The sequence below is a fragment of the Myotis nattereri genome (genome assembly GCF_964212035.1).
Source record: "Myotis nattereri genome assembly, chromosome: 1".
NCBI classification, from domain to species: Eukaryota; Metazoa; Chordata; class Mammalia; order Chiroptera; family Vespertilionidae; genus Myotis; species Myotis nattereri.
Genome location: NC_138075.1, coordinates 23,222,259 through 23,250,086, shown reverse-complemented (window position 1 = coordinate 23,250,086; position 27,828 = coordinate 23,222,259). Strand labels below are relative to the sequence as shown.

Below are 27,828 nucleotides of genomic sequence, written 5' to 3'. Positions count from 1 at the left end.
GGATGTGTCCAGACTCACCGTCAGTGGCAGCAATGGTAAACTCATCACCGCAGGAGACCCTGATTACTTGCTTCCCACCGAGGGGTCCCCCCAACAGGTTGATTCCTAGACGCTTTTTATAATTCCCAACACCCAGCTGTCCACATTTGTTGCAGCCAAAGGTCAGCAGCCGGCCTCGCTCTGCAAGAGAAGCAAAAATAAATAACCAGGCACAAATGGGTCAATGGAAGAGAGAGAAAAAGCAGCCAATAGAGAGTTCCATGGACTAGCTTCTGGTTATTAAGAGTACATACACAAATTACAAAGCTAGCCACACAGTCCTGGACCTAGGGAGCTAGGGTATATAGAACTATCACCAATTAGAGCCAGGAAGGGACTCAATATTCTATTTTTCTCTCTAATATTGGATTTAAAATGTAGAAAATGTGTACTACATAACTTAGAAAATTTACACATGGCTGTTGTCTGCATTGTAAGTGTGACATTCTCATTAAGGCATGTATTGATTATGCATTTATAATTACCAATAAACATCTACTTGAATGCCTTAATTTGTTAATGAGAATATACTAGGTGCCAGTGGAAAATCAGGAGAATGTATATATAGTTTACAAAAACTTATACTGACTAGTGGCCTGGTGCACGAAATTCATGCACATTAAAAGGGGATTAATTAGAGGAAATATTTTAATATTGCTATTTGCCCTTTCTCTATAATAGAAGTGTCAGAGATGAAAGAAAATTAGTAAAATGTATATGAAAAATCTTCCTCCTGTCAGAGTCTGGTGTGCACCAAGGGACCCAGAGTCCAGTCCCTGCCCACGCATGTGCGCCTCAAAATCGCATGAGACCCAGACCCAGCCAGCCTCCTCGCATTGGGCTAGATCCAGACCCAGCCGGTCCCACCCTTGTCAAGTCCCCTGGCCTGGCACCAGGGTGGGGGGCGCGGCCTGAGGTCTCTCAGCCTGGGCCAGGGCGGGGGGCGTGCCTTGAGGTCCCCTGTCAAGCCCCGCCGGGTGAGGGATGTGGCCTGAGATCCCCTGTCAAGCCCCGCCGGGTGGGGGGGCACACCTTGAGGTCCCCCATCAAGCCTCGCCAGGTGGGGGGCGCAGCCTCAGGTCCCCCAGCCCAATGCTGGGAGGAGGCGCAGAGCCTCAGGTCCTCCGTCAAGCCCCACCGGGACGGGGGGTGCAGCCTCAGGTCCCCCATCAAGCCCTGCCGGGTTGGGGGGGCGCAACCTGAGGTCCCCTGTCAAGCCCCACGGGGGGTGGGGCGCAGCCTCAGGTCCCTGCTGATTGCTCGTTATGGGAACTTGGCCTCTGCTGTGGGTGTAGCCATCTTGTGTTATGGAACCCCCCCCACCCGCCTGTCTCTGCTATGGGCGCTGCCATCTTTGTGGCGGAGTGACAGTCAATTTGCATATTCCCTCTTTATTATATAGGATCGCCTGAGCTACTAAGGCCTGTATGTACAGTTGTAAATCAACTCACCATCAATAGCAGCTGTGTGAGTCTTGCCTGGGGCAATTGTTCGGATCTTATAAAAGGACAATTGTTTGGCCAATGTAAAGGAGGTTGTGTAGGGAACTTCATGGTATGCCTGAAATAAGATAAAACAAAAGTGGAGACTCATGAGGTAAAAAATGGAGGGGTAACAGGTTGAAAATGTCACAATGACCAAAAGGCCTTTCAGGGAAATTGTGGGGAAATGCACAATTTCATCATGCTCCTCAGAACAGTGGGCAATTTAAAATTTATGAATTACTTATTTCTGGAATTTTCCATTTAATATTTTTGGACTGTGGCTGACTGTGGGTAACTAAAACCTCAGAAAGCAAAACAGCGGATAAAGGGGAACTACTGTAATGGTAATTTTGAATATGCCTTTTCAAACCACACAGACACCCTCCCTAGATTTGCCCTGAATTTGAGAATCACTACTCCAGAGACTGCTTTAAAAATTAATTCTTATCTTTTCCATTGAGTCAGAAAACTTTTGTCTCTTATTTTTGATTCTTTAGAAAATAATAAAAATTCATCATACTAAAACAAAGAGGAGACTAAAAATTAGCATCAGTGGTGAATTTCATGACATCCTTGAAGGAGGTAAATGGTAATTACATGTAATAAGCCTGTACAGGATCAGTGATTTGGGAACAATAAATCTAAAAACTCTCCAGAGATGTGGCACATGGAAATATGATTTTCATAATGTTAATTTTCTTATGCCTATTTCAGTGATAAGACAGAACCTGAATTCCATCACTTGATTCTTTGTAATCAATTTATTTATTGAGGTATAACAAACTATAAAATGTTAGACAGCTGGATACATTTTTCTGTATGCATACAAATGTAAAACTATCACCCTGATCAAGATATAGACCATTCATCACCTTATAATACAGCAGTTCTCAACCTGTGGGTTGCGACCCCTTTAGGGGTCGAACGACCCTTTCACAGGGGTCACCTAAGACCATCGGAAAACACATATGTAATTACATATTGTTTCTGTGATTAATCACTATGCTTTAATTATGTTCAATTTGTAACAATGAAATTGGGGGTCACCACCACATGAGGAACTGTATTAAAGGGTCGTGGCATTAGGAAGGTTGAGAACCACTGTTTATAATCTCTCTTCCACCCCTTCTGTTAATACCCATTACCCTCCTCCTAGAAGTAACCACTGTTTTAGCTTCTGCCATCATCAGTTAATTTACCTGTTCTTAAACTTCACATAATTGGAATTGTATAGTATGTACTCTTTTGTGGCTGGCTTCTTTTGCCAAACATGTCTGTGAGATCCTCACTTTATTCTTAAGTCAAATTCCATGGTCACTAACCAATAATAGCATTCCCAAAGAGATTCTGACAATGTGGCTAGGACACTAAAGGAGATACTCACTTCATGGTTGATGATACCAGACATACACTGATTCAGACCCAGTTTGTTGAATTCATTGAGTCCACAGGCCAGCACTTTGCCTGACTGGGTCAGCAGAAATGTCCCATCACAGCCACATTGAACAGCAACAATAATCAAGGCCTTCGGAACATCCACCTGCAAGGGGGAAAAAAAAATCCCTCAAATGTAGCTTGTATTAGGAAAAAACCCTGAGATTCTTTCAAAAAAATGTCCTACATTTAACAGAATGACTACAGGGAAGTAAAGATTGCTCTAAGCTCTTCAAGTCTGCACAGCAGCTTAGAGGCGACTGTTTTCAACAAGAAGCTCAGGTTTTATAATAAAGTAAAAAGCAGTTCCAGGTCAGCTAAACAGACAGCCCCTGTCAAAGCTTGTTTTCCGGACAATCCTCCTTAGGAAAACTTCTCAGAAAAATTGGGAAAGGAGAGACTTCGCTCATTGCCGATGCTGCCCTCTGACGCAGAAAGCTCAGGACAGTTATAAAGAAACTCAGCAGCCCTGTGGGGTCCCCGGCTGGTCATGGTATAAGTGAGGAGACAGAGTACTGAGGTACCAGCCAGGACTTCCGAATGCTCACATCGCTCTGCAGCTAACCAGACAGGGCTGGAGAATAGAGGTGGAGGAGGGGGGAGGGGGGGGCCCATGATGGATGTCTTTGAAACCTGAAAACTCAAACCTTAAAGTTCCGACTACAGCCTTTTCAGAAGAAGAAGAACAGCCGATAATCCCACTGAGAATGGCCCCACAAATATATGTTAATTTTTTAAGTGTAAATAAACACTTGCAGTGAATGGGATAGTGGATTACAGCCAACCTTCGAGTGGGCAAGCCTGTGCCCTAGGGTGGGTGTGAGAGGTGACCGTGCTCTTCCCTCAGCTGGTTTCAGCTCCTGTGCAAGCTCTTAAAGTGCCAGCTCTTGCAGTGATGGGAGTAATTAGATATTATGTTTTATACAATGTGACCCCTAAATACAAAAACTAGTTCAACTGGGGAAATAGGAGGGAGGAGGATTGTGTTGGGCTAAAAGACAGTATGTTGTTTTCCAATATCTTTCCAAGGAGTTTTCCAGGGTATATTTAGCTCAATGTGACTTTTTCACTGTACAAGCTAATTTTAGCTCTCATCCCGAGTAAGATGTGACTCCACAGTGTCTACAGAGGCTGTATCCTCTTTGTTAATTTTTTATGATTTAGTCAGATGACAAGACCACACAGTGCTAAATCTGGAATCCTGGATTGTCAGTGTCCCAGATAGGAAATATTTCAGAAATAAACACCTTGATATGAGGAGTCAGAGAAAGAGGACATATTAATGCAGTCTGTGTGACCTGGATAGACTTTAGGAAGCAGCTGCTTCTGATTTTACCTTTTGTGGTGTATAATAATCCTCTTCCGAATCCAAACCCAGTCGTCCTGAGACACACGTAAGAAAGAAAATCATTAAAATGAGGGCATCCTCCCATGGACATGGGGGTGGTGAGGACCTGGGGCGGGGGTGGGCTGGAGGGGGTCAATGGGGGAAAAAAGGGGACATATATAATACTTTCAATACTAAAGAATTATTTTTTAAAAATGAGGGCCTCCTTCCCAATGAAAATGTCCCAGAAGATTCTCCTTTACCGAATTAACACTTCTCAAGTAGAGGCTACAAGATGCGTTTATGCACACAAGCCTGAAAGCAGGTTGTGTGCCTGGGAATAAGTGGACAGAGACAGGGCTACACCTACCATATTCACCACAGCCCCAAGAATAGACTTCTTTGTTGCGTGTCAAAACCACCACATGATTATCTCCACAGGAGACCTGCTCCACTGGATTGTTCAGGAAGAAGTTCAGCGGTATGGGCTCTAGTACTTCGGGGCCAGCAACCTTGTCCACCCCCATGCAGCCATAATAATCAGATCCAAAGGCATAGAGCTGACCCTCATCTGTAAAGGGAAGGAAAGCACAACTCATCAAAAGAATGACTTATTTCGTCCAATCAGAAAGCTGGGCAGGACTAAAATGAGGACTATCCCAGCCAATGAGCTCACATGAGATTATTACATCACAGAAATCTGAAGGATAGGCTGTGCAAGTCTAAAGTTGTTTGTATTTATAGGATCACTTGTACTGTTACAATAAAAGTTTTAAAAAGTGGTAGTATCCTCATGTTAAAGGCTTACATTTTTACTCGAGTCATCTCTATTTTATAGAGAAAAAGAGAAGTACTAACAAATCATAAAATGAGTACTGACAAGACCAAATTTAATTTTAGCTCTTAATTCTTGATTTAGTGTTATCCACACCTGACTAGGTGGTGAAGTTATTTTTCTCCATACCTGGGACATTCCACATCCCACTTCTTCTCTCTTACCCACCTGCTTTCTCCTTGCTCATCACCCCCCTAATGTTATAGCAGATTGAGCATGTTGTTATTGTGTATATCTGCTCATTGTCTTTGGTTCTGTGAATACTGTCTTTTATTATAAAATCCCAACTAAAACTGCACAGTATAATACCCCACATTAAATATACTTGGATGCTTTCTGCTGATGGCTTACCTGTCACACAGACAGTGAAATCATCACCGCATGACACCTGATGAATAGCTTTGCCTTGCAACTTTTCCACATGCTTGGGCTGTCGGTAGGAGGCTTTGTCTCCATGGCCCAGCTGACCATGAAGTTTAGTGCCCCCTTGCATGTTCTGTGAAATAAAGAGGTCTTGTGAAGTTTTAACTTTTCATGCCAAAAAGATAATCTTCAATATAACTTTTTATAAAGAAAAACAATAGGAAAAACATCAGCTGGAAATTTAGAAATGAAAAAAAAAATGGATAAGGAGATTAAACTGTTATTTATTTATTTGATTAAACCTTTTAATCGTAGGTAGTAAAAAATTCCTGCCAGCAGGTAAAGATTTAAAAGTATTCAAATTGATATCCACCAGGTCTTAAAAGGACACAGTTCCAATTTTGCATTTTTCTTTTAATTCTAAGGTGAACCATATATTTAACTAGAGACCTGATGCACGACATTCGTGTACTGGGGTAGGGGGATGTCTCTCAGCCGAGCCTGCACCCTTTTTCAGCCTGGGACACCTGGGGGGATGTCCGACTGCCAGCTCAGGCCTGCTCTTCATGGGAGCAGCTCCAGCCACCGCTGCTGCACTTGCCAGACATGAGCCCGGCTTCTGGCTGAGTGGCACTCCCCCTGTGGGAGCACACTGACCACCAGGGGGCAGCTCCTGCATTGAGCGTCTGCGCCCTGGTGGTCAGTGCACATCATAGTGACCGGTCATTCCGCCATTCAGTCGATTTGCATATTAGGGTTTTATTATATAGAATTATGGGTGATGATAAAAAAATTCTTTTATATAGTCTAATTTATTTTCTACTGGAGTACATTCTTTTGTATAGTCTCACTAGAAGTTTTACAAATTTGGTCACAGTTTCCCTGAAATATACAAGAGTTATAAAGAATCTGGCTACATCAAAGAGGCTGCTATACAGCACAGAGAATAGTCCTAAATGACTTTCCAATATTTTAATAGAGATAAGTAATTCTTTTCATTCAATAACTCAACTCTAAATTCTTATATAAATTTTTTATTTTTATATTTCTAGAGAGAAAGGAAGGGAGAGGGAGAGAGAGAAATAGCAATGTGAGAGTGAAACATCCATCAGCTGCCTCCTGCACGCTTCCTACCAGGCATTAAGCCTGCAACCCAGGCATGTGCCGTGACAGGGAATTGAACTGGCAACCTTTCGCTGCCCAACCAACTGAGCCACACCAGCCAGAGCAAGACTTTATACAAATGTTTTTTTTAAGGCACTGATTTCACTCTACTTTTGGCAGCACACACATGGGCTAGTTCTTTCAAGGATAGTGTTTTATGCAATAACAAGTTACCACTCTATAATAGATGCCATATCATTCATTCTTTCTTTCTATCCATCAATAGTTGAGTTTCTCTATTATGTCACCCATTTAAAGCCTGTCCTCCTAAAGCCTACAGAAAATTACCGGAAAGAATGACCTCCCTCAGGAAGAGGAGGAAGAGTGAGAACCAAGGGCCTAAGACAAGATCAGGTAAAGGAAAAGCAGTCTAAAACGAGCCTGAGAAGGCACAGCTGACGAAACAGGAGGAAAGCAAAGGGGACATGCTCTCATGGAAGCCAAGGGAAGACAAAGCTTCAAGAAGAGAGTGGTCAACTTCAACTGTATCACATACTGCTGGGAGATCAAGTAAGTAAGGACTTGCTTACAAAAAGCATCTGTTTTATTTTCACAATTTATAAGTCACTTTGTTAAGAGTAGTTTCAATCAAAAGACAGAGATGAAAGTTGCATTGTTGGTGAATGAGGAACGAGTGGGAGATAAAGAAATAACAATACAGGTGATCTGTTCAAGAAGGTGAGAGATAGGATGGAATCTAGGGGGGAACAAAGGAATATCCTACTTTATACCTAGCCATCTTCAATCACTGATGGAGGTCTTGGAATTTTCCTGCCACGGCACACCGCTTCATTTGTTTACAAGGCTATTTCACAGATACTAGTTGCTCTGAATCTCACCGTAATAGAACAGGGTAATTAAATGACTTTCTTAAATGAGAGTCCAGTTTCCTAAGTCCAAACCTAGAGCTCTTAAAAAAAAATTCAGAGAGGAAGGGAGAAGGAGAGATAAAAAACATCAATGATGAGAGGGAATCATTGACTGGCTGCCTCCTGTACACTGCACACTGGGGACTGAGCCCGCAACCCAGACAAGTGCCCTAACCAGGAATCGAACTATGACCTCATGGTTCATGCCAGCCAGGCCAAACCTCTGGTTCTTTTAATTCTTTCTCTCACCCATTCATTCATTAAAAAAAAAAAAAAATTTACAAGAGACCTAATATGTACTAGGCTTTGGGCATACATCAGTGAATTCTAAAAAGACAAAATCAATGTTCTTTATATTCCATCAGCCCATGCTGCTACTCCTGCAGCACATGTTCAACTTAGACATCTGGGTCCAGTAAACAATTATGCTTACAACACTGTTCTAAAGTACTGAGCTTTCACTTACCACCCAGGTGTACAGTTCCTTCTCCACTGTGACCACAGCAAAGTGGGTGTTCCCTGCACACACCTGCCGAGCACTACAGCCACTCCTGATGACATCCAGTTTTTGGGGAGTGGATTTTCCACCACCCCAAACATAGACTTCACTGGTTCGTGAGGTTACCACAGCAATGGGTGCTTCACTCACAGTGCTTGACCTGCCAACAACCCCAGAACAAAGGCACATTTAACATAAAAACTGTATCATAGAAAAATGCTTCCAGTCTGTTCCCTGCGAAGAACTGCCAATTATGGTATGAGAAAGTATGTTCTTTCTTGACAACCTATTTTAACCTTCTATCATTGCAGGCTTTGCAATTCCTGCCTCAGGGCTTCATCACAGCTCGGCCAGATCAGATTCCAGTCTGATCCAGAACACCTACACTTTTCAGCTTTTCAACATTCATCATGGTAATGATGTCCACTTTAGCATGAGGGTGAAATTATAGCTTTCCTTTTCTCAGAAATGACTATCTGACATTTAAGCAGATGTTGGCTTCTGAAAGGAGGCCAAAGGCTAATTACTGGGATCAAACAATGCACAGACCCAACAAAGAAAGACACCCTGGTGGTAATTTAAGATATATTACTTTTCAAGAGTCTCTTGAACATTTACCTTGGTCTCTTTGTAGGTGCATTAAGCAGTGTGACTTTTTCTTCCATCTCTCTACCAAAAGAAAAGCAAAGATAGATGAGCACCAGTGTCTCTTTAATATATTTCACAGATTTAATCCTCTATAAATTGTATGTGTCCTACAACATTATAGTACTTTTAGGAAAGAACCCTGATACAACTCAAACAGTTATATAGGCCTGGCTTTAGACAATTCATTAAATACAAGGCGGGCAGCAGTTTGGGGTCATTTGTTTTCTATCTCTGAGAAATGTTCCAGGCTGGAACAGAGAACCTTGAGACCTCTGATGCACATTTTTAAGTACCTGCCAACATCTCCATCTAGTATGCCCACTGACTCCTCAAACTCAACATCTCTAAATCTCAGCTCATTATCTCTCTCCCATACAGCTTTTCTTTCTGACTTTCCTATTTCGAAAACTGCTAACCCCATTCTCCTAGTCAACAAGTTCTATAGATTCTACCTATACGATGTCCTCTATACTCACCCCTCTATTCCAGTCTCACCACCTTAGTTCTAGGCATCTTTACTTCCCACCTGGAATATGATAGCACTTACTAATTGGTCTCACCACAGCTCCAATCCACTTTACCCAGCCCTACACTGATGTAACACTGACATTATTACTGTTAAGTAATTCTTAGGCTGCCTCTCATCACATGAACTGTCCTCTCATACACATCCAATACTTCTGTACTTATCTTGAACTAAGCACAAATTCCTTTGTCTGGCACTCAAAATTTTCTACCTACCTTTCCAGCCTTCCTTCCCTTTATTTACTGCCCATGTTTTAGCTCAGGGTTCTCATTCTGATTAAATTGATTATAGCTGAATTCCTGGGATGGTCTTAGGCATCAATATTTTTTGAATGCTTCGGAAATGTTGCTCTTGAGAGCCCTGTGAGTATAACCACCACTAATCTAGCCAAACAGGACTTAGGGTTTCCTGAATACTTCCCACAACTTCCTGTGTCTGTGATTCATCTGGGAAGCTCTTTGTCTTACATTTTTCCATCAAAGTACAAAGTTTTATACAATATATGTATGTAAATCTACAATTATCTCAATAAAAATTGCAATTAAAAATTATAAATAGAAATAATAAGAGATTAAAATAGTCCTAATACTATTGGGAAATAAATCAGATAAAAAATTTAAATATTAAGCAGCCCCAAAGAGTGACAATGCTTGAATATACACAGAACATAAATGTAAAGTCACACTGCTGCACCTGGAGTATCACACATAATTCTAGGCACTAAAACACTGTTTTGGAAAAGAAGCATAAAAGATTAATTAAATGACATAACAGAATAAAGGCACTGACCAAACAGAAAAGATTGTGGAATTAGGTATATACTTAATGTATCTAAAGGGTAAGCTTGAAAAAGAGCATAGTAAATGTCTGAATATTGGGAAGATATAGAAACAAAGAGCTGGTAGGGGAGAAAAAAGGGTAGTAAGGCAAAATAATATAATAGGATGAAATACAGACTAGAACATTTAAGAAGGATAAAGAATACCTCTTCCTTTAAGTAAGGGTTTGAAGCCTCCTGCAGGAGGTGAGGCATAAAGGCCCTCTTTCTTACCACTAGAGCCCTCTAATAGAATAAATCTCGGCAAACAACCTGTTAGGAATCAATCAAGCTTGACTTTAGGAAATGGGCAAAAGGTATCCTCCAACTCTAACCTACCATCTAAAGGAATGTACTTAAAAAAAAAAAAGGGTCAGGTCCAAATCCATGCTCCTATCCAACAATTATTGAGCACCTTGTGCCAGGCCCTCTTTAAATCCTCACCCTACCTCACTTTATGGAGGAGAAAAGTAAGGAACAGAGATGTTAAATAACTTGACAAATATAATGACAGAACTCAGATACAAACCTAAGGATGTCTTCCCTTAATTACTAAACTCTAACCCCTAACTCTAGATTAAAACTCATAGATGGGATGGGGGGTCCTAGGGTCTCATCAGTATAAATTTAGAACAAAATAGCACAGGCTAAGGAGGTAAAAGTCAGGAGCTACCCCCAAATAATGAAGGCAGAGATGTTGGTAATAAATAGCACCAGAGCGACTAAGTCAGGAAACACCACCCTCTTTGTGGTATTCTGATCAGATCACTAACAGTCCATCACCTACGGAAAGACAACAGAGTGACTTTTTGTACTTTACCTCCTACGTTTCCTGAGAAGGGGGCGATCCAGCAGTTCATCCGCAGTGGGTCTCTGCTCAGGATCCTACAAAGTACAAATGGAGCTAGTTTTAATATAAAGGGAATGGACAAAATGGGATCTAAAGAGGCTTTTCATTTCCTTTTAGAAGGCTATTGGTTAATTATTCAAAGACCACTGTATATTATCCTTTGGTTTTAAAAAACATAATTTATTATGTCACACTTCATGCTTCATGTTTATCTCATTAACATCAACACTGGTATATGAGTGAAAATGAGACTTCCTCACTTAAATTTCAATATATTTAGAACTTAAGAATCTTGAGTGCTTGTTACAAATAAAGATTTCTGGGCTTTATCCATAGAGATTCTGATCCAGTTGGTCTGGGTTGGGGCCCAGGAATCTTCACATTTTGCTTGTAAATGCTCCTCCATGTCTGTGGTTCATGAACCATACTTTGAATAATACTGACCCAGAGCGACACTGAAAGACAAACTGTGAGATACTAGAACTATATATATTCTGTACATTAGGAACTCTAAATTACCTCTGACTATACTTTTATAAAAGCAAGTTACAAAAATCCTGATCATAAAAATGGAGCACTACCTTGGCCAGGTTGCTCAGTTGATTAGAGCATTGTCCCATACACCAAAAGGTTGTGGGTTCGATCCCTGGTTGGGGCACGTACAAGAGGCAACTGATTGATGTTTCTCTCTCACATTGATGTTCCTCTTTCTTTCTCTCTCTCTCAAAAACATATCCTCAGGTGAGGATTAAAAAAAAAAAAGAATAAGGAAATCCCTTTTAAAAAAAAAAAGGGAGCACAATTTCATAAAGTAATAAAGAACAAAGCAGAACAAAATACTAATTTGTTGGCTGAAGCACACAGTTATCAGTAATTTCCCATACCTATCCTTCTGGGTCTAGCTACAAATACATCCTACCTGGGAAAGAAGATGTGGTTTTGTGCAGGTTCACCTATGTCATACCTCAAACACTAAAGCTGGGAGGAAAAATACTAAACTGAAATCACTAAGTAAGTCACACTTACCTGGTCAAGGCATGAATGGACCATTTGGATCAGTTCCAAAGAGTACTGACTAGAATCAACTTCCATGGCCCGGATTCCTTGTACAATCTTCACACACAAGTTGAGTGGATTCTATAAGAAAATGATTATTGCATTGTTCTTGGTTTTATAAAGATGGCATTATAAAATACCAGTAGGGACTCTGAGATGTCTGTGCCTATTATTTAAAGGAGTGGCAATAGTTTTGCATTAGGTCTGACTTCTTTTTATAACTATTACTATGCATCAACAAGAAATGGTTAGGGATGCACTGCTGCTATCAGATGGAATGAAGCCAACTGGCCAACATGGAGATATGACTATGTGGCCAATAGCATTAATATTCAGACTGTATTATAATCTGACCCTTCAATTAAATCCCCTGAAAAAGGAAAGCAAGGCTAGCTATGCTTCTTGGCTTTAAATTCCTTTGCCAATTAATTTGCCTCTTAATTTATATGTCCTAATAATGGGTATACAGGTAATAGTATGCTCCAACAGACAAGGTAGTGAATGATAATAATAAGCTGATAATTATAATATTACTATTATAATATCATCACCATGTTTATAGAGACCAGTATGTACTAGGCAGGCATGTTATGTATTTGATCTTTTTTAACCCTTGCAAACACTACACAAGGAGGTTATTATCCTTACCAATTTAGAGATGTCACTTTCCCAAGACTACAGATAGTAAAAAATAGATCCATAATTCCAAATAAAGTCTATCTGACTCCAAAACTCATTTTCTTTCCACTATAATATCTAGAATTAGATGATACACCAGAATAAGTTTCAGAATTTAAAAAAATAAATAAGTCTCATGAAAAGCCAATGAATTTGCATCAACTAACACTTGCATTTTTCATATACACTAACCAGAGCATTTCTGTGAGAGGAATATATATTTTTTATTTGTTACAGATAATAAAATAGAGGATCAAAGAGATGAAGTGATTTGCCTAAGTTCTCACACCTGGTTTGTAAAAATGATTAGATGTGAACTCACTTTTGTTACTCAAATTGTGGTCCATAGACAAGTAGCATCAGTAGCATCTGGAAGCTATCAGCCCTGCCCCAGACTTACTCAAACGGTCTGCATTTTAACAAGATGCCCAGGTGATTTCCTATGTTCTCATGTGTATTAACATTTGAGAAGCACTGGTTTGCAATGGGCTCTACTTAAGAAGAAAAAAAAAACCTTAAAGAGAACTGTTATCCATAAGATGATAACAATCTTTAATAAGAGTCAGTGAATAATTTTTCATAAAAAAGATCGAAACACTTTAATGAGTATTATATAATTTGCCTTAGCTTTTTAAAAAAAATGTAGCTGAAGCATATGAAATGGCTTATCTAAACTGTAGCATTACATAGTCGATCCTAGAGCCCGTTTTGAAATTATAGTTAACAAATTCAAGCACAGCATTCGATCTACTTGATGATTATTCAATGGGGAATTCAAACTGGAGATAAATCTGGTCTACAGTATTCTAACAATACACTACTAAGCCCGTGCCAGGATACTAGTTGTTATTTTTGCCTACAGTTGATTTCTGTTCTAGAAATCAGGAGCTCAGAAACCAGTTTGGCTCAGTGGATAGAGTGTCGGCCTTCGGACTGAAGGGTTGAGGGCTTGATTCTGGTCAAGGGCATGTACCTCAGTTGCAGGCTCAATCCCTGGCCCCTTGTCAGAGTGCAGGTGGGAGGCAACCAATCGATGTGGCTCTCTCACATTGCTCTGTCTCCTCCCCTCCCTTCCACTCTCTCTAAAAAAAATCAATGGAAGAATATTCTCGGGTGAGGATTAACAAAAAAAGCTCAGGGACAAATGAAGTTGATTATCTCAATCAAGTGGTACCATCTGCAAGGACAATGTGGAGATAATACATCAACTTACTGTAGCATCAAATGTTCTCTTTAGCGTAAGCAGTTCAAAGATGACGCAGCCTACTGCCCAGATATCAGACTTGAAATTGTATTTTACTCCTTGGCAGAGCTCTGGAGACATGTAATATGGAGTTCCGACAAGCTGAACAACAAAGAAAACAATCAAATAATAATTTCTTTTCTGGGGTAACCATATTAATATTTCAACAACTAAATTAAATTTCCTAGGAACTAGTGATAACAACCATACAACATTCATCAGCATATGCCATTATGGTTTTTGTGAGATGATGTCATTATGCGGAGAAATCTTATTCACATCAAATCTCTTGAGCCAATTATAAAGGAATAATCTCTGTGGTAAAGGCACTGTGGTAATTTGGGAGCCACAACAGCTCTGTGATTTCTGGATCATAGAGGCTTGTAGGCATTCAAGGCCCACTAAGATTTCACACAGATAAAGACATACTTAGTAAAAGCTCACCAAGCGGGGAGGAAGCTGGCAGTGGGGAGAAGGTAAATGAATAAAGAGGTAAAAGTTGTGACTGAAATGCATAGCAATGAAGTTTTTTAAATGGCTCAATTTGACATTTGTAATACTAATATAGTTAGTAAATTTCTTTTAAATTTGAAAAAGATTTCTTGAATTCAAGAATGAATTTGAAAATAAAAATGATCTGAATAAAGGTCATGTCTTTCCCAAGATGAGAGACAATGAGTGCCCTATCTTTAATCAGCAAAGCAAAGAAATTTTCAGATGGCTTACACAGCATTTATAATGTTCTTATCATTCCTTCTTTGCATTAACTGGCTAAGAAAAATCAAATCTTGGTTTTATCAGATTATTCTTGATGCAAAAAAATCTACTTAAGACATGATTGCTTCCAGAAGCTCAATGTGGCATCACTATACAAGCAGACTGAATCCCTGAAGCAGAGAATTCCAACCCTGGCTATCAGCATCCTTGGATGTCTCTATATTGTTTGCAGGCATATTGCAACATTATCGAAAAATATCATCAGAGCAAGATTAATTTTTATTAAACTTACATTTTCAAGTTCTTTTTAGGACAGAGCATTGTGAAACCAGTAGAGTAATAATTGGGTTCTATAATTCCTTAAAGGATGAGATCACTGTCCTTAAAGGTCAACTTGTGTCTATGCTTTCCTAATGGTCTTTCTTAAGATCAGGTGCGAAGGGAACCCTGCAGTTCAGACTGTGTACAATATTAAAGATCAAACTGTTCTCTGGGCATCAGCCTTTTCTGTAATATATGGCTTCTGAACCAGAAAAATTCAAAGGAAACACAAAAAGAGATGTGTAAAATCATAAGCTCAAATGTTAAGAGATAAAGTGAAATCTATTAAAGATCCTAGGCTGGAAAAAGCGGTAAAGTATTTTGTTGTTTTTTAGAAAAGTCTCTAGTCAGAAAAGGATTTGAGGTCATACAGACAATGCAGACAATAACTCTTGAAAGAACACCTGAGCATGCAAACACCTAGTGAGCCCAGGAAAAAGACTCCTGTAGATTTGTTTTAAAAGTATGGAGAATCTGCAAGACTATTGAGAAAAGGATGCAGATTTAGGGGGAATAGTTATATCTCATGGTGCTAGAAAGGAAAAGAAAAAAAATAAGACAAAGCAACATGCACTTACCGTCTCAGCCATGGAATATTCAGAATTAAGTTTCTTTGCTAGGCCATAATCTCCAAGTTTTATCAGGTTTGCCTTGGTCAGAAAAATATTTAATGTCTTTATATCTCTGGAAAAAAAAAAGAAAGATGCTGGATAGCAAGGCCATATAGTTGATTGTTTTAAGCTCATCTACCACACCCAGGATTAGAGAATAAAAATGAGTGTGTCACCATTGCTCAGACTGTTATGAATCCAAACGGTCATCACTTTCACACTGAAAAGGGGACTTGGTAGACTGAAGTAGAAAATTAAACTTCATCCTCCAGGGCTTCATGGCACAGGCATGCCTCCCATACCACTAAAGCCAAGAAGAAAAGCTGAGAGGGTAAGACAAAAAAATCGTGTCCCAGGTAATTACAATTCCTACAAGGTATACTACTTCTTCGATTACCATGTATGCTTTGAATGAAGTAATATCAGGCAGTTTTAACACTCGGTTGGTGTCAAAGTTTCCAATCTGTTAAGGCAAGAGAAGAGGCTGCCTATCCCCGTAGCAACATGACTAGGCTGTGTAGAGCACCTAAATAAAATCACTGGCTACTTTTCTAAAGAAGAATTGACCACATGTTAAACAAACTGTACCTGGTTTACATTCTAACTTCCTTTACTGAAAAATGCAAAAAAAGCAGAACAATATTCTTTGTAACTTTTGAAAAGAAAATAATATGCAGTAGTCATTCAATAGCTATCAAGAAGTGTAAGTCAACAATTAATAAACCAACAAAAAAGAAATACTGGTGTAGATACACTAATCTCTGGCAATGGTTAATGACTCAAGGAGGATATAATGACTTTTGACAATAAAGATAAATTTTAAAAAACAGGACATAATGATGTGGCAATGTTCATAATGGCTCTCTCTCAGAGCTAGAAATGAACAGAAAACTGCTCCTCCACCCAACAATCTAGTATAAGTGTACAATTAATTATACAAAATAAACAGGCTTTTTATTCAAATTAAAAGAATTGTAGAATTAAAAACAATGGCCAATTATTGTTCAGAGAAAACATTTACTGTGAATTCCAACCAATCTAATACCACTTCTCATAGTGGCTTCTAGGCTTTACTGATGAATTAATGAAATGAACCCTAAAAGCTCTCTTAAAAAATGACTGAGCAGTACTTAGCTATTAAGGAAATTCTTCCTATATCACAGACATGGTTTAATTTCAGGAAGAAAATATAACACCCTTCGTTATTCACTTTCGTTTTTAAAATATATCAGTGTGCCCTGGCTGGGTAGCTCAGTTGGTTAGAAGCATCGTCCTGAAACACCAAGGTTGAGGGTTTGATTCCCGGTCAGGGCACGTACAAGAATCAACCACTGAATGCATAAATAAGTAGAATAACAAATCGATGTCTCTCTCTCTCCCATATCCCTCTAAAGTCAATAAATAAAGATTTAAAAATATATAGATGGAAAAGCCCTGTCTGCTTAATCAAGTACTGATGGGAGGCACCCAAGGTAGGGGTTGGATTGGTGGGGAGGAATCAATCCCATATTCTTTCACTCATTACCTATGAAGGATTCCAGCTTTATGGATACAGCTCACTGCTGAAACAATCTGAAACAGGTACCACACCACCATCTGCAGAGAAAAAATAAATTATATTTGGACTGGAAACAAACAAAAATTCGATTTAAATACTCTTTCTCAAACAAATAAAATGAAGGAAGCTGCAACCAGAAGTTACGATTTAACATGACTTGACATCTCTTGCTTGCGGGTTGAACAGGCAAAGAAAGAAAAGTGGTAAGGGGTAAAAAGAAAAAGCAGGTCATCATAAAGTAGTTCCAATGTCAGTATAAAGTATAGTATGGTGAAGCAGACTTGTGGAAAGAAATCTGGGAAGAATGCAAAGATATAGAAAACTGGGCATACCAGTATGCAGTAACAGAACCGGAAAAGAAAGCCCATAGAGAATCATGATGTGGAGGTAAACCATTTAGGAAGCAGCTATAGACAGCTTCCTTGTTAGAGGTTTCCTTTCTCATGAATGTCAACCAGAGCCTGGAAGAAGTGTGAACAAAAGGAAAAAAAATACTCTTCATTGTTGGAAGAGTTAATACAGAACCAGAATACAACACATTACAATTCTAGCTTCCTACCATAGAAATATGAATTACCTCTTCCTCAAACAACTTGTCCTTCTGACGAAGGATTTTGTCATACAGGTTTCCTCCTGCAATTAAACAAGAGACAGGTTTGAATTGCTTAATAGAGATCAAAGCTTGGTTCCTGTATCTACTAGGATTTTCACAGGTAACACAAATGAAGGATTCTGCTTCCTCTCCAAAGGAAATCCCTTCTTCCCTCTTGACTTTTCCATCTCTCAAGTACTGTATCAAAATATTCTTCAGAGATTCCCCTCTCTAATGGAAGAGGCTGAATACAAAAACAGGAAGTAAGACATTTTGAAAAGAGAGTAAAAACCATTCCTATAGTACCCCAATTAGTGACAATATCCTGAATGTCTTCAAAATCAGGTGATTTTCTTTTCTAGAACTTCTTTTAAAAGAATCTGCAACATTTTTGTAACATCTCTCTCAGTATACTACGAGAACATTTGGGTTACACCAGTGATAAAATGTTTTGTATTTACAGGTATATATAAACTTCTTTTTCTTTCCACTGAAAATATTTCCCAAAGTTTAGGGAATACCCTAGACCAGCAATTTTCAACCAGTGTGGAGCGGTACCCTGACGTGCCACAGAGGCATGCTGGTGTGCTGCAAGAACTTCTAAAACATGCATTACCTGACTATTTAGTCAGGGGCACTAACCTCTTTTCCCTTAGGTTGTCAAATAAAAAAATGACAACAGCCAACACAACAGTATCTGGTATTTGTGGATTGAAATTATACCTTTTTTTTTTTTGTCAGATCTGCAAAAAAATGTATTTTTTGGTGTGCCACAGAATTTTGTAATTAATTTATTTGTGCCATGAGATAAAAAAGAATGAAAATCATTTCCCTAGATTGTTTCTAATCATTACTCCCTTTACTAACTCATTACTGCAGAATACGTCTGAATTTGCTTCTCCCTTTCTTTTATCAAGTAATCCTATATAATCAAGAGCTAATATGGTAATTAGATTGGACAGCAGAATGACCTTCTGGAATGACCTTCCAGAACAACCTTCTGGAACGACCAGTGGGTGGGGCTGAGGGGCCATGAGGCAGCTGGGGCTGCTAGGGCTGAGGCAGCCAGGGCTGCAAGGGCCGAGCCCCTTGCACGAATTTTGTGCATCGGGCCTCTAGTACAGACTATAAATGATCATGGGTCATTGTACTTCTACCTGCAACTATAACTTACGCTTTAGCCCTGGCTAAGTTTCACAACTTTCTCTCCCTCCCTAACCCCGTAATTTAGTAACTAGAAGTTTCAATAAAGGTACCATTTGTTCTAGATCTCCTAACCACAAAGGAAGTTAACTACTTGAGGCTTCTGCTACTTCAGAAATCTCTATTATAATCTTGTGCATGTAGGGTTGAACAGAACCAGGACAACCATGATATACAGGAGTCTAGACAAGAAAGTTAGAATCGAGGAGCTTTCTTTTAGAGATTTAAGTGAAGAATATGGTGAGACCACTATAGCATGCAGCTCAAGAAAGGACTGGGGAGTTTCTCTTATGTAATAAGGGTAATACTTAGTTCATTATAAATCAAACATTTGCTATATATCAAGTACAATGCTAGGGTCTTTACACAGTGATTTAATACAATAACCCTAAGATGTATGTTATGAACTGTTATCAACAAACTGGTAAGCTGAGACACAGAAAATTTCTTGTGCAAGGTTACAGAGCTAAAGTCATGAAGCTTGGGATGTGGGTTCAGAGTCTGTTTTCTTAACAACTAGACCATACTGCTATCTTACAAGCAAAATGGTCCCAAGAAATCAGAGACCAGATAAATAAAGCCATGCTTTACTATATTATCATTTTCATTCAATTATGACCTTTGGACCACTTTTTAATAGGATAGCTCTCACTGAAGTCAACATAAATCAGTTATCACTTGTAAGATTTCATTAAATATTTTACCAAGCCACAGTATGTCTCTAATGCCTAACTCATGTCATTTTGTGAGGAAAAAAAGAACCTTGAAAAATGAATGTAAAATCCAACTGAACACGTGATTTGAAGATGAAACTGTAATCACAAGGCAGAATTTGAGAATGCAGGGAAAAGTCCCTCCCTTTAGTTTGTGCATCACTTCAAAACTAATTCTCTAAACTCAAGAAACCCATTTAAAGTTCTGATCACTGGATTTGTCTTTTCTTTTTTAATCCACTTCAAGGTAAGAATGAAGAGACTGTCTTGCTGAAGGAAGTCCCACTGAATTCTACCTTACCGTTACAATATTCCAGCTCAATCAGCAGGGTGGTGTTGTCCATGAAGTGATTGTAATAGGCAATAATGTTGTCATGCTGCAGCAGTGCCAGGATAACAATCTCATTCAAGGCATCCCGTCGTTCCTTCTCCGACAGTCGGGTCAAATCAACTTCCTTCCACACAACCAATGAATCATCCTACAACACAGCAACAGTTAGTAGTGTTTTCCTCTTGCCTGGTAGCAAATAAATCCACACATGGATCTGTAAACCCAGGAAAAAAACTTCCTAGATAGGAAGAGACTGACTGCTTCTATTTCTTCCTTTAAACAAAAATCATGAACAGACTTTCAAGGTTCCGCATACAATTGAGCATCATAATTTGCTGCAGGACCTTATTGCTACACTTAATTTGCATGATATCAATTCCATGTAAAAATATGGGATGGAAGTAATTTCAAAGATTCTGTTGAGTGACATATGACAGTTAGTCATGATGAGCATTGTAGCAGGGGCTAGAATATTGGAGAAATAGAGAACTGGAGAGTAGTTATCTATGGGTGACCGGTTTCTTGTAAAACGGAAATTAAACTTGCCTCTAATATTATCAATTTAGATTTCTCTTAGTGATTTTTATTTACTCTTTCTGGATAAGAAGTCATAGCTAAGCCCCTTGAGTTCATTTAACTCATGCTGCCCATTTTTCAACTCTATCTCCTGTCTCTTTTATGTATTACATGTTCTTCTCTATTCATGAAAACTTACCTGCAGCTCCCAATATCCTCTCTTTTATAATATCTCTAATTCTTTCCTGACACTGCTCTCCAGCCCAGGAACAACTCTGCCTAAACAACCCTCCCCAGACTTTAGCATGGCTCTGCTAGCTAGGACCTTTTTGGGAAGGTCCTAATGAACCTTCTGCTGTACACTTCCTCAATGCAACCATTCCCTTAATTTTCAGAGGTCATACACTGAAATGATTTGTCCATTTTTTTCATATATACATACAACCTAAATGTTATTTGTTTACAAACTGGTCTTTCCATTGAAATAGAAGCTTCTTGAAGGAAAGAGCTGCTTCTAATTAAATTTTTGTAAATACACAGATCTAATAAATATTTGGTGATATGGATAATATTACATAGTTTTTGGGAAGTGTAATCAAATTTAACTTAAAACAACCTCAGTAATTAAGTTCAACATGATAATAATGGAAAGGCATGGGGCAAAGAGGTATAGAACTTTGTTCAGCCAAAGATTCACTTCTAATTTAAGTGAGCAAGTCATTTTAATATACTTTTAGTTTCTTTAACTATAGATAGGTACACTAACGCTCATCTCCTCTTTCTCATATTGTGAGTACAAATAAGAAAACAGAATACTGCCTGGCTGATGTGGTTCAGGGGTTGAGCATTCACCTGTGAGCCAGGAAGGTCAGGGTAGGATTCTTGTCAGGGCACACGCCCCCTTGGGCTCCATCCCCAGTAGGGGGCGTGCAGGAGGCAGCCGATCAATGATTCTCATCACTGATGTGTCTCTCTCCCTCGCCCTGAATCAATAAAAACATATCTTGAAAAAAGAAAGAAAAGAAACTAGAACACTAACAGTAACTCTAACACCATACATTAATGTGAATTAGGGTGAAAAAGAACACGTAAAGATACTCTCCTGCAACCACCGCTCTCCCCCATCTTTCAGCCTTAAAACTAGGTTAGCTTGGAACACACACAACCACAGATGGATGACTCAGCTTCAGTAACCAGCAAGTTCCCATTCAACGCTTACCTATTCTAAAGCTTAGGCTTTGAGGCTTTGTTGATCAGAGTCAGTTTACGGTTAGTTTTTTGTAAAGTGGAGTCACCACTTCGGGGCTTTAGTTAATATAATACACATTGTGAACTTAGGGGTCAGCGACCCACGGATCTCTTCGAAGACAACGTAGGGGTGCAAATGTGGATGGGGCGATTGTGTTTACCTTAGATTCTCAAAGGAGTCCTCGTGCCCTCCAAAGTTAAGGCTTACTGGCTTAGGATACAACAAAAAAGTATTACCCAGGCATAAAGCTGCTGGGTAAACACTGATGAAGCCAACACACCCCGGCCTCCCAACGATCTTCAAGAAAAATCTCCCACTGGGTGTCCACATCGGAACTTACAGACGCCGGCAAAGGCATCGGAGCTGCCCCGCCGCAGGAACTCGGGGCCCTGCCGCTCCTCCCCACCCTGACCTCGGAGAGCCGTACAGCGGGGGAGGGAGTGAAGTCTGGACAACGCCTCACACTCACACATCACTTCGGTTTTACACTTGGTAAAGCATCGTCGCTTAATTCTCAACATGGCCTTTAAAGTTTATTCTAAAGGTGGGTCTAACCCCATTTTACAGATGGGGAAACTAAGCCTACGAGGAGGTTCCAGGCCTTGCTCCGTCCCCGGGCTAAACAGAAACGACCAGCCGGGACGGCGGCGACCTAACCCGTCCCCAGCGCGGGGCCGGCGGCGGGCAGGGGGCCGGGCCGCTACCTCGGTGCGGCGGTACAGCGTGGCCTCCCCGAAGGCGCCGCGGCCCAGGACGCGGATGGGGAAGTAGTGCAGCTCCTCCTGCTCCGCCGCGCCGCCCGCTCGCGGCCCCGGACCGGCGCTGGGCCCCGGGCCCGAGTCGCCGCCACCCCCGGACTCGCTCCCAAAGTCCGAGTTGATGGAATCGCAGTGTCGCTCGTACTCGCCCAGCACCGACATGGCGGCGGCCGCGGGACCGGCCTGCGTGTCACCCGGGGCGCTGGCCGCGCGGCGCTTCGGTCGCTTCAAAAGCCAGCCCGCGGCTCCGGCAGCCCCGCCACCCAGCGAGGTTCCATGGGGGCCCCTGCCTCCTGACCCGGAAGCAGTTGTGGGTGCTTCCGGCCCGGCGGCGTTTCCTCCGCCCTCGCTGGCCCTCTGCTGAGTCCGGGACCAGGGCTTTCCTTCCTCCCGGCTGGCGGGGAGCGTGGGGCCTCGCGCCGGGGAGGCGGGCGTGTGGCAGGGCCCGCGTGGAACCCACGGGCTCCGGCAGGAGCGAGGGGTCACCGCCGGGTCTGTAGACCACCTCCCCGACCCCTGGCCGCGTCCCGAGACAGCTTCGAAGTCCGGGGTTCGCCCGGGCTCGTCTTGGCGCCCGGCCTCTCTCCGGGCAGTGACTGGGGGAAGCAGTCCCTTCCGAGGTTGCACCGCGCCCTTTGTTTAGACTCTACCTTCCTAATGCCGCGACCCTTTAATACAGTTCCTCATGTTGTGGTGACCCCCAACCATAACATTATTTTCGTTGCTACTTCATAACTGTAATGTTGCTGCTGTTATGAATCCTAATGTAACTATCTGATATGCTGGATGTATTTTCATTGTTACAAATTGAACATAAAGCATGGTGATTAATCATGAAAACAATATGTAATTATATATGTGTTTTCCGATGGCCTTAGGCCACCTGACGGGTCGCGACCCCCAGGCTGAGAACCACTGGTTTAGAGAGATACTGTAGTAGGCGGACATACGTACTTGTCTCCTGTCATCTTAAGAGTCAGTGGGTCCACTTATTTCTCCCAGTACCACCCTAGGTCCCTCCCTCATACACAACTCCAAAAAATTGTTAAGCCACTTCTCCTGACACCCTTATCTTTTTTTTTTTTTTTTCATATTTAGCATTCTTTGGTCTTTGACCATCTGAACTCCATGCAGCATTCTTTGAGAGCTAGGTGTCACTGGGGGTGGGGGATCTCCCTGGCCTCCGGCTACTCAGGGAATCGCAGTGCCTGGGTGAACGTGTTCCATCAGTTATGTGACCGGGGCAACTTCACACCTCCAAGCCTGTTTTTTGATCTGTAAAGTTGGTAATATGATATACATCAGAGAGATCACAGCTAACGTTTATAGAGTTTCTAGCACCATTCTAAGTGGGGTTTTTTTTCCATGTGCCATCCCCCTTAATCTTATTATTCCCATTCTACAGAAGGAACCAAGATACAGAGAGGTTAAGTAACCTGCTCAATGTTACAGTAAGGGGAGCTGGGAGCCAAACCAAGCAATCTGGCTCCAGAGCTCTTCCCCGAGCAGGATGTGGTGGGGCTAAGAGAAAGGTTACCTGGCTGGAGGACAGGGTGCGTGTGGGGTAGAAGAAGGAGACAGGGCCTCAAATACAGTTTTATAGTTTGGCTTTTCCTGTGGGCAATGGAAAATGATTGGAGATTTTTAAGGAAGTATATGATTAGTATGACTGTATGTCCCTAGTTGCTGGGTAAGTCCCAGCATAATAGAACCTTCTTCTGCTCAAGTGCCCAGCTCAGACAATAAACAATACAGTCACCTTACATAAGATCCAAATTATATTTTACAAAGAACTCTGATGACAATGTGGAAGACAAAGACTGGAGGCAGGAAGACCAGTTAAGAGGCTATTTATATTCTAAGAAAAGAAGAGGCACTAAGGTGCTATTAGTGTTGAGTGGAGGTGGAGAGAGGTCCAGGTTGAAGAAATCCATCCAGGGAACATTTAAACTTGGTGATCAGTCAGGAGGGATATGGTTGCTGAGGTAAATGTGAGAGTCCGGGAGATACTCCCAGGTTTTTAACTAGGTGATAGTGATAGTGACAGCGAATTAGAGGAAGAAGCTCTAACCGGTTTGGCTCAGTGGATAGAGTGTCGGCCTGCGGACTGAAGGATCCCAAGTTCGATTCCGGTCAAGGGCATGTACCTTGGTTGCGTGCACATCCCCAGTGTGGAGGTTGCAGGAGGCAGCTGGTCGATTTTTCTCATCGATGCGTCTACCTCTCTATCCCTCTCCCTTCCTTTCTGTAAAAAAAAATGAATAAAATATATTTTAAAAAAATTAGAGAAAATTGGTATAATGGGGTGAGGGCTAAGTAATCCTTTCACATTCCTCTGACCTCTTTACAGTTCATCAACATTCCTTTTAAAATACCCTACACTCTACATAGCATTGGGTCTGAATAGGAGAGTAAAGGGGTCTTTTGTCTCCTTTGACCTAGATCCAATGTTTCTGTTCTATTAGCGTACCAGCGTTTATAATGATGGTTTGCTGACACTGTGCTTGCACTTAACTAAACCTTTTTCATATCCAGTCAATCTAAAGTAGCACAGCTCCATGGGTAGACCGTTGGCCTGTGTACTGAAGGGTCTCAGGTTTGACTCTAGTCAAGGGCATGTCCCTCAGTTGTAGGCTCGATGCCTGGCCAGGGTTGGGATGCCTGTCAGAGGCAACTAATTGGTTCTCACATTGATGTTTCTCTCTGTCTCTCTCCCTCCCTTCCACTCTCTCTAAAAATCAAGAGAGAAAAAAATATTCTCAGGTGAGGGTTAACAAAAGAAATACATAAAGTACCACGGCCCCCCCACCAGATCACATCACTCCTTATTTTCTTCACAATACTTATCTATAAAATATTGATGTCTTGTTTATTATGTTTACTTTATTGGCTATCTTCATTCATTAGAATATAAGCTTCATGAAAGGATTTTGCGCTCTTGTCCACAGCTATATACCATCAGTGCCTTGGAAAGTGCTTAATATAGGCTTAAAAATTATTTGTTGAGTATCATGTCGCTATTGTCTCGTATGCATATAACATTTTTTAACCTAAATGCAAGACTGACTGATAACCCATTACATTTTATTTTGTTGGTTCCATTCCAGAATTCTATATTATACAGATAATTTTTGAATTTTCAGTTTATTCATTGAACAAACACTGAGTACCAACTTGTGCCAGATGATGGGTTACAAGAGAGAACAAAATAAACATGGTCTCACAGTCCATGTATCAGACAGATAATGAAGTAATTATAAGGATAATTGTATATAAGTTATAGTGTTATAAGACTTCTAGAAAGGCATTTAGAAGGGGCATTTTTCCAAGACAAACTTAATGGGTTAGTGAAGGCTTCTTGTCAGTATTGGCTAAACAAAGTAGTAAAATAATTCTGGGTAGAGACCATCCCAATTACCACCTCCTATTAATTAGAAGGCACTTTGAGGATGGGTATTGCTTATTTATCGAGTCTACTCCAGAGTTTAGCTCAACACATTAAACAGGATATTCAATAAATGTCTTCTTGAGTAAAAAGAATGGGAAAAAAAATCACTTAAAACCAGAAGTGTTGACTTTCGCCTTAGAGAAACTGAATAGGGTTCAGCCAAAGCTTAAAGCTTCATTTTTTCTGGCATCTCTGCAATGATTTCTATAATTTGGTTAGCCTGATATTGTGCATTGTTCTACTTATAATGCATTAATATAAGCGTAACAGACAAATATAAGCACTCATGCTCATTTCTTCTTCAAAATGGGTATAAATAAAACTAAATTATCTGACCTTTGAATATTCATAAGTCCAGAAAAACTAAACATTCTGAAGGTATAACTGATTATTTAAAGTGCCTTTGGTCAAAAACAGGTATTTCCATGTTATATTTTAACAAGTGAACAGTTAGGATGCTATATAGCAGAAGTTCTCACTTATGAATGCAGATCCCCAGGGACCACAGAGTTACTGTAAAGATTAAAGAAAAAAAAAGATTAAAGAATCTACCAAAGTACCAAGCAAAATCTATACCTCCATGGTCTGATATGACAGCCACTAGCTACATGCAGCCATTGAACACCTGAAGTAGGACTAGTCTGAATGGAGAAGTGCTGTAGCTATCAAATGCATACTGGATTTCAAAGATTTTATATGAAAAAATAATATATCTCATTTATCATCTTGATATTGACTACACATTAAAATGCTAGTTTGGATATATTAAACTAAATACATTAATTTTACTTTTTTAATGGGGTACTACAAATTTAAAATTATACATGGGGCTCATGTGGGACACCACTGCAGCAGAGTGAATAATTTGCAAAAAGTACTGCCATTTAACAAGTATATGATACTTTTCAGACTATTAAATTTAAATTCGTTGATAAGTTCTGCTGTATGATGTTCTCTAAAAGTAAAACTTCAGTGAGAAAGAAGACATTTCTGATGTTAAATTACTTATACTCAGATATTGGGAACCACTACTTTGTATAAATTCACTGGCAAATTACCCATTTTTCTGGGTACTGGAAGTGGAGGGTCAGCCAGTGAGCATGCAAAGCACTTCAGGTTGCTCTTGGAAAGAAGCTTTATGAAAAACTAGAGGCCCAATGCACGAAATTCTTGCAAGGGACTTGGCCCTCGCAGCCCCGGCTTCGTCCTGAAGGTTGTCCCGATGGTCGTTCCACTGTTCAGCCGTCTGGCCTAATTAGCGTATTACAATTTTATTATTATAGATGTTCAACTGCAAATAAAAGGAGAAAATGGCCTTTACTTGCTGGAGGTTTTGTATAGATGTGATGGGCCAAAATAAGCAAGTTCTGAGGGGTTCTAAATTGGGAGAGGTATTTTAAGGAAGGAGGGCAAGGTGAAGGTTCTCTATCGCAGGGGTGGGAACATCCAGCCCATGGGCCATATAAGGCCTGTGAAATCATTTGTTTTGGCCCTGACAAGGCATTAGGGGTGAGTTAATTAAATATTTGATAAAATATAGCAGGCTAGTTTTTACACTGATAATTTTGTATGGCCCTCGAATGATGTTATATCCAAATGGGCCCAGTTGGTGTAGCTCAGTGGTTATACATTGACCTATGTACCAGGAGGTCACAGTTGATTTCTGGTCAGGGCACATGCCTAGGTTGCAGGCTTGATCTCCAGTGGAGGGCGTGCAGGAGGCAGCTGATCAATGATTCTCTCTCCCTCTCCCTTCCTCTCTGAAATAAATAAAAACGTATTTTTAAAAATCCAAATGGCCCTTGGCAGAATAAAGGTTCCCCACTCCTGCTCTAAAGGAATTAATTCCAGTAGCAGTTTCTAAAAGAGAATGCCTGGCTTTCAGAACCCTATTTGGTCTTTCTGAAGATGTATAATTATTTCCATATACATTTATAATTTATATATAAAATATAATAAACTTTTGCTAGCTCACATAA

At 40.5% G+C, this 27,828-nt stretch overlaps 2 protein-coding genes across 4 annotated transcripts in view; both read right to left on the bottom strand.

The window, feature by feature from the left end:
- NEK9 (NIMA related kinase 9) overlaps positions 1-23,025 on the bottom strand; it is a 38,021-nt gene extending 14,996 nt beyond the window's left edge. The window contains exons 1-16 of one of the 2 annotated variants that reach the window (XM_081089565.1): positions 22,348-23,025; positions 19,849-20,026; positions 17,617-17,672; positions 17,007-17,077; positions 15,449-15,554; positions 13,803-13,934; positions 11,882-11,992; positions 10,826-10,890; positions 8,633-8,683; positions 7,982-8,174; positions 5,471-5,615; positions 4,619-4,855; positions 4,294-4,340; positions 2,908-3,063; positions 1,491-1,599; positions 19-180 (exon numbers count right to left, since the gene is read on the bottom strand). In XM_081089565.1, coding sequence (XP_080945691.1) covers positions 19-180; positions 1,491-1,599; positions 2,908-3,063; positions 4,294-4,340; positions 4,619-4,855; positions 5,471-5,615; positions 7,982-8,174; positions 8,633-8,683; positions 10,826-10,890; positions 11,882-11,992; positions 13,803-13,934; positions 15,449-15,554; positions 17,007-17,077; positions 17,617-17,672; positions 19,849-20,026; positions 22,348-22,563 — 2,035 coding nt within the window. In that variant the 5' untranslated portion in view covers positions 22,564-23,025. The remainder of the gene's footprint in view (positions 1-18; positions 181-1,490; positions 1,600-2,907; positions 3,064-4,293; positions 4,341-4,618; positions 4,856-5,470; positions 5,616-7,981; positions 8,175-8,632; positions 8,684-10,825; positions 10,891-11,881; positions 11,993-13,802; positions 13,935-15,448; positions 15,555-17,006; positions 17,078-17,616; positions 17,673-19,848; positions 20,027-22,347) is intronic. The other variant, XM_081089564.1, reaches the window with a different exon arrangement.
- Positions 23,026-24,163: 1,138 nt separating this feature from the next.
- TMED10 (transmembrane p24 trafficking protein 10) overlaps positions 24,164-27,828 on the bottom strand; it is a 41,092-nt gene continuing 37,427 nt past the window's right edge. Inside the window, exon 6 of one of the 2 annotated variants that reach the window (XR_013996114.1) lies at positions 24,164-24,646. Coding sequence is in view for 1 of the 2 variants with exons in the window: in XM_081093517.1 (XP_080949643.1) it covers positions 24,482-24,646 (165 nt within the window). In the remaining variant the exon portion in view is untranslated. The remainder of the gene's footprint in view (positions 24,647-27,828) is intronic. The other variant, XM_081093517.1, reaches the window with a different exon arrangement.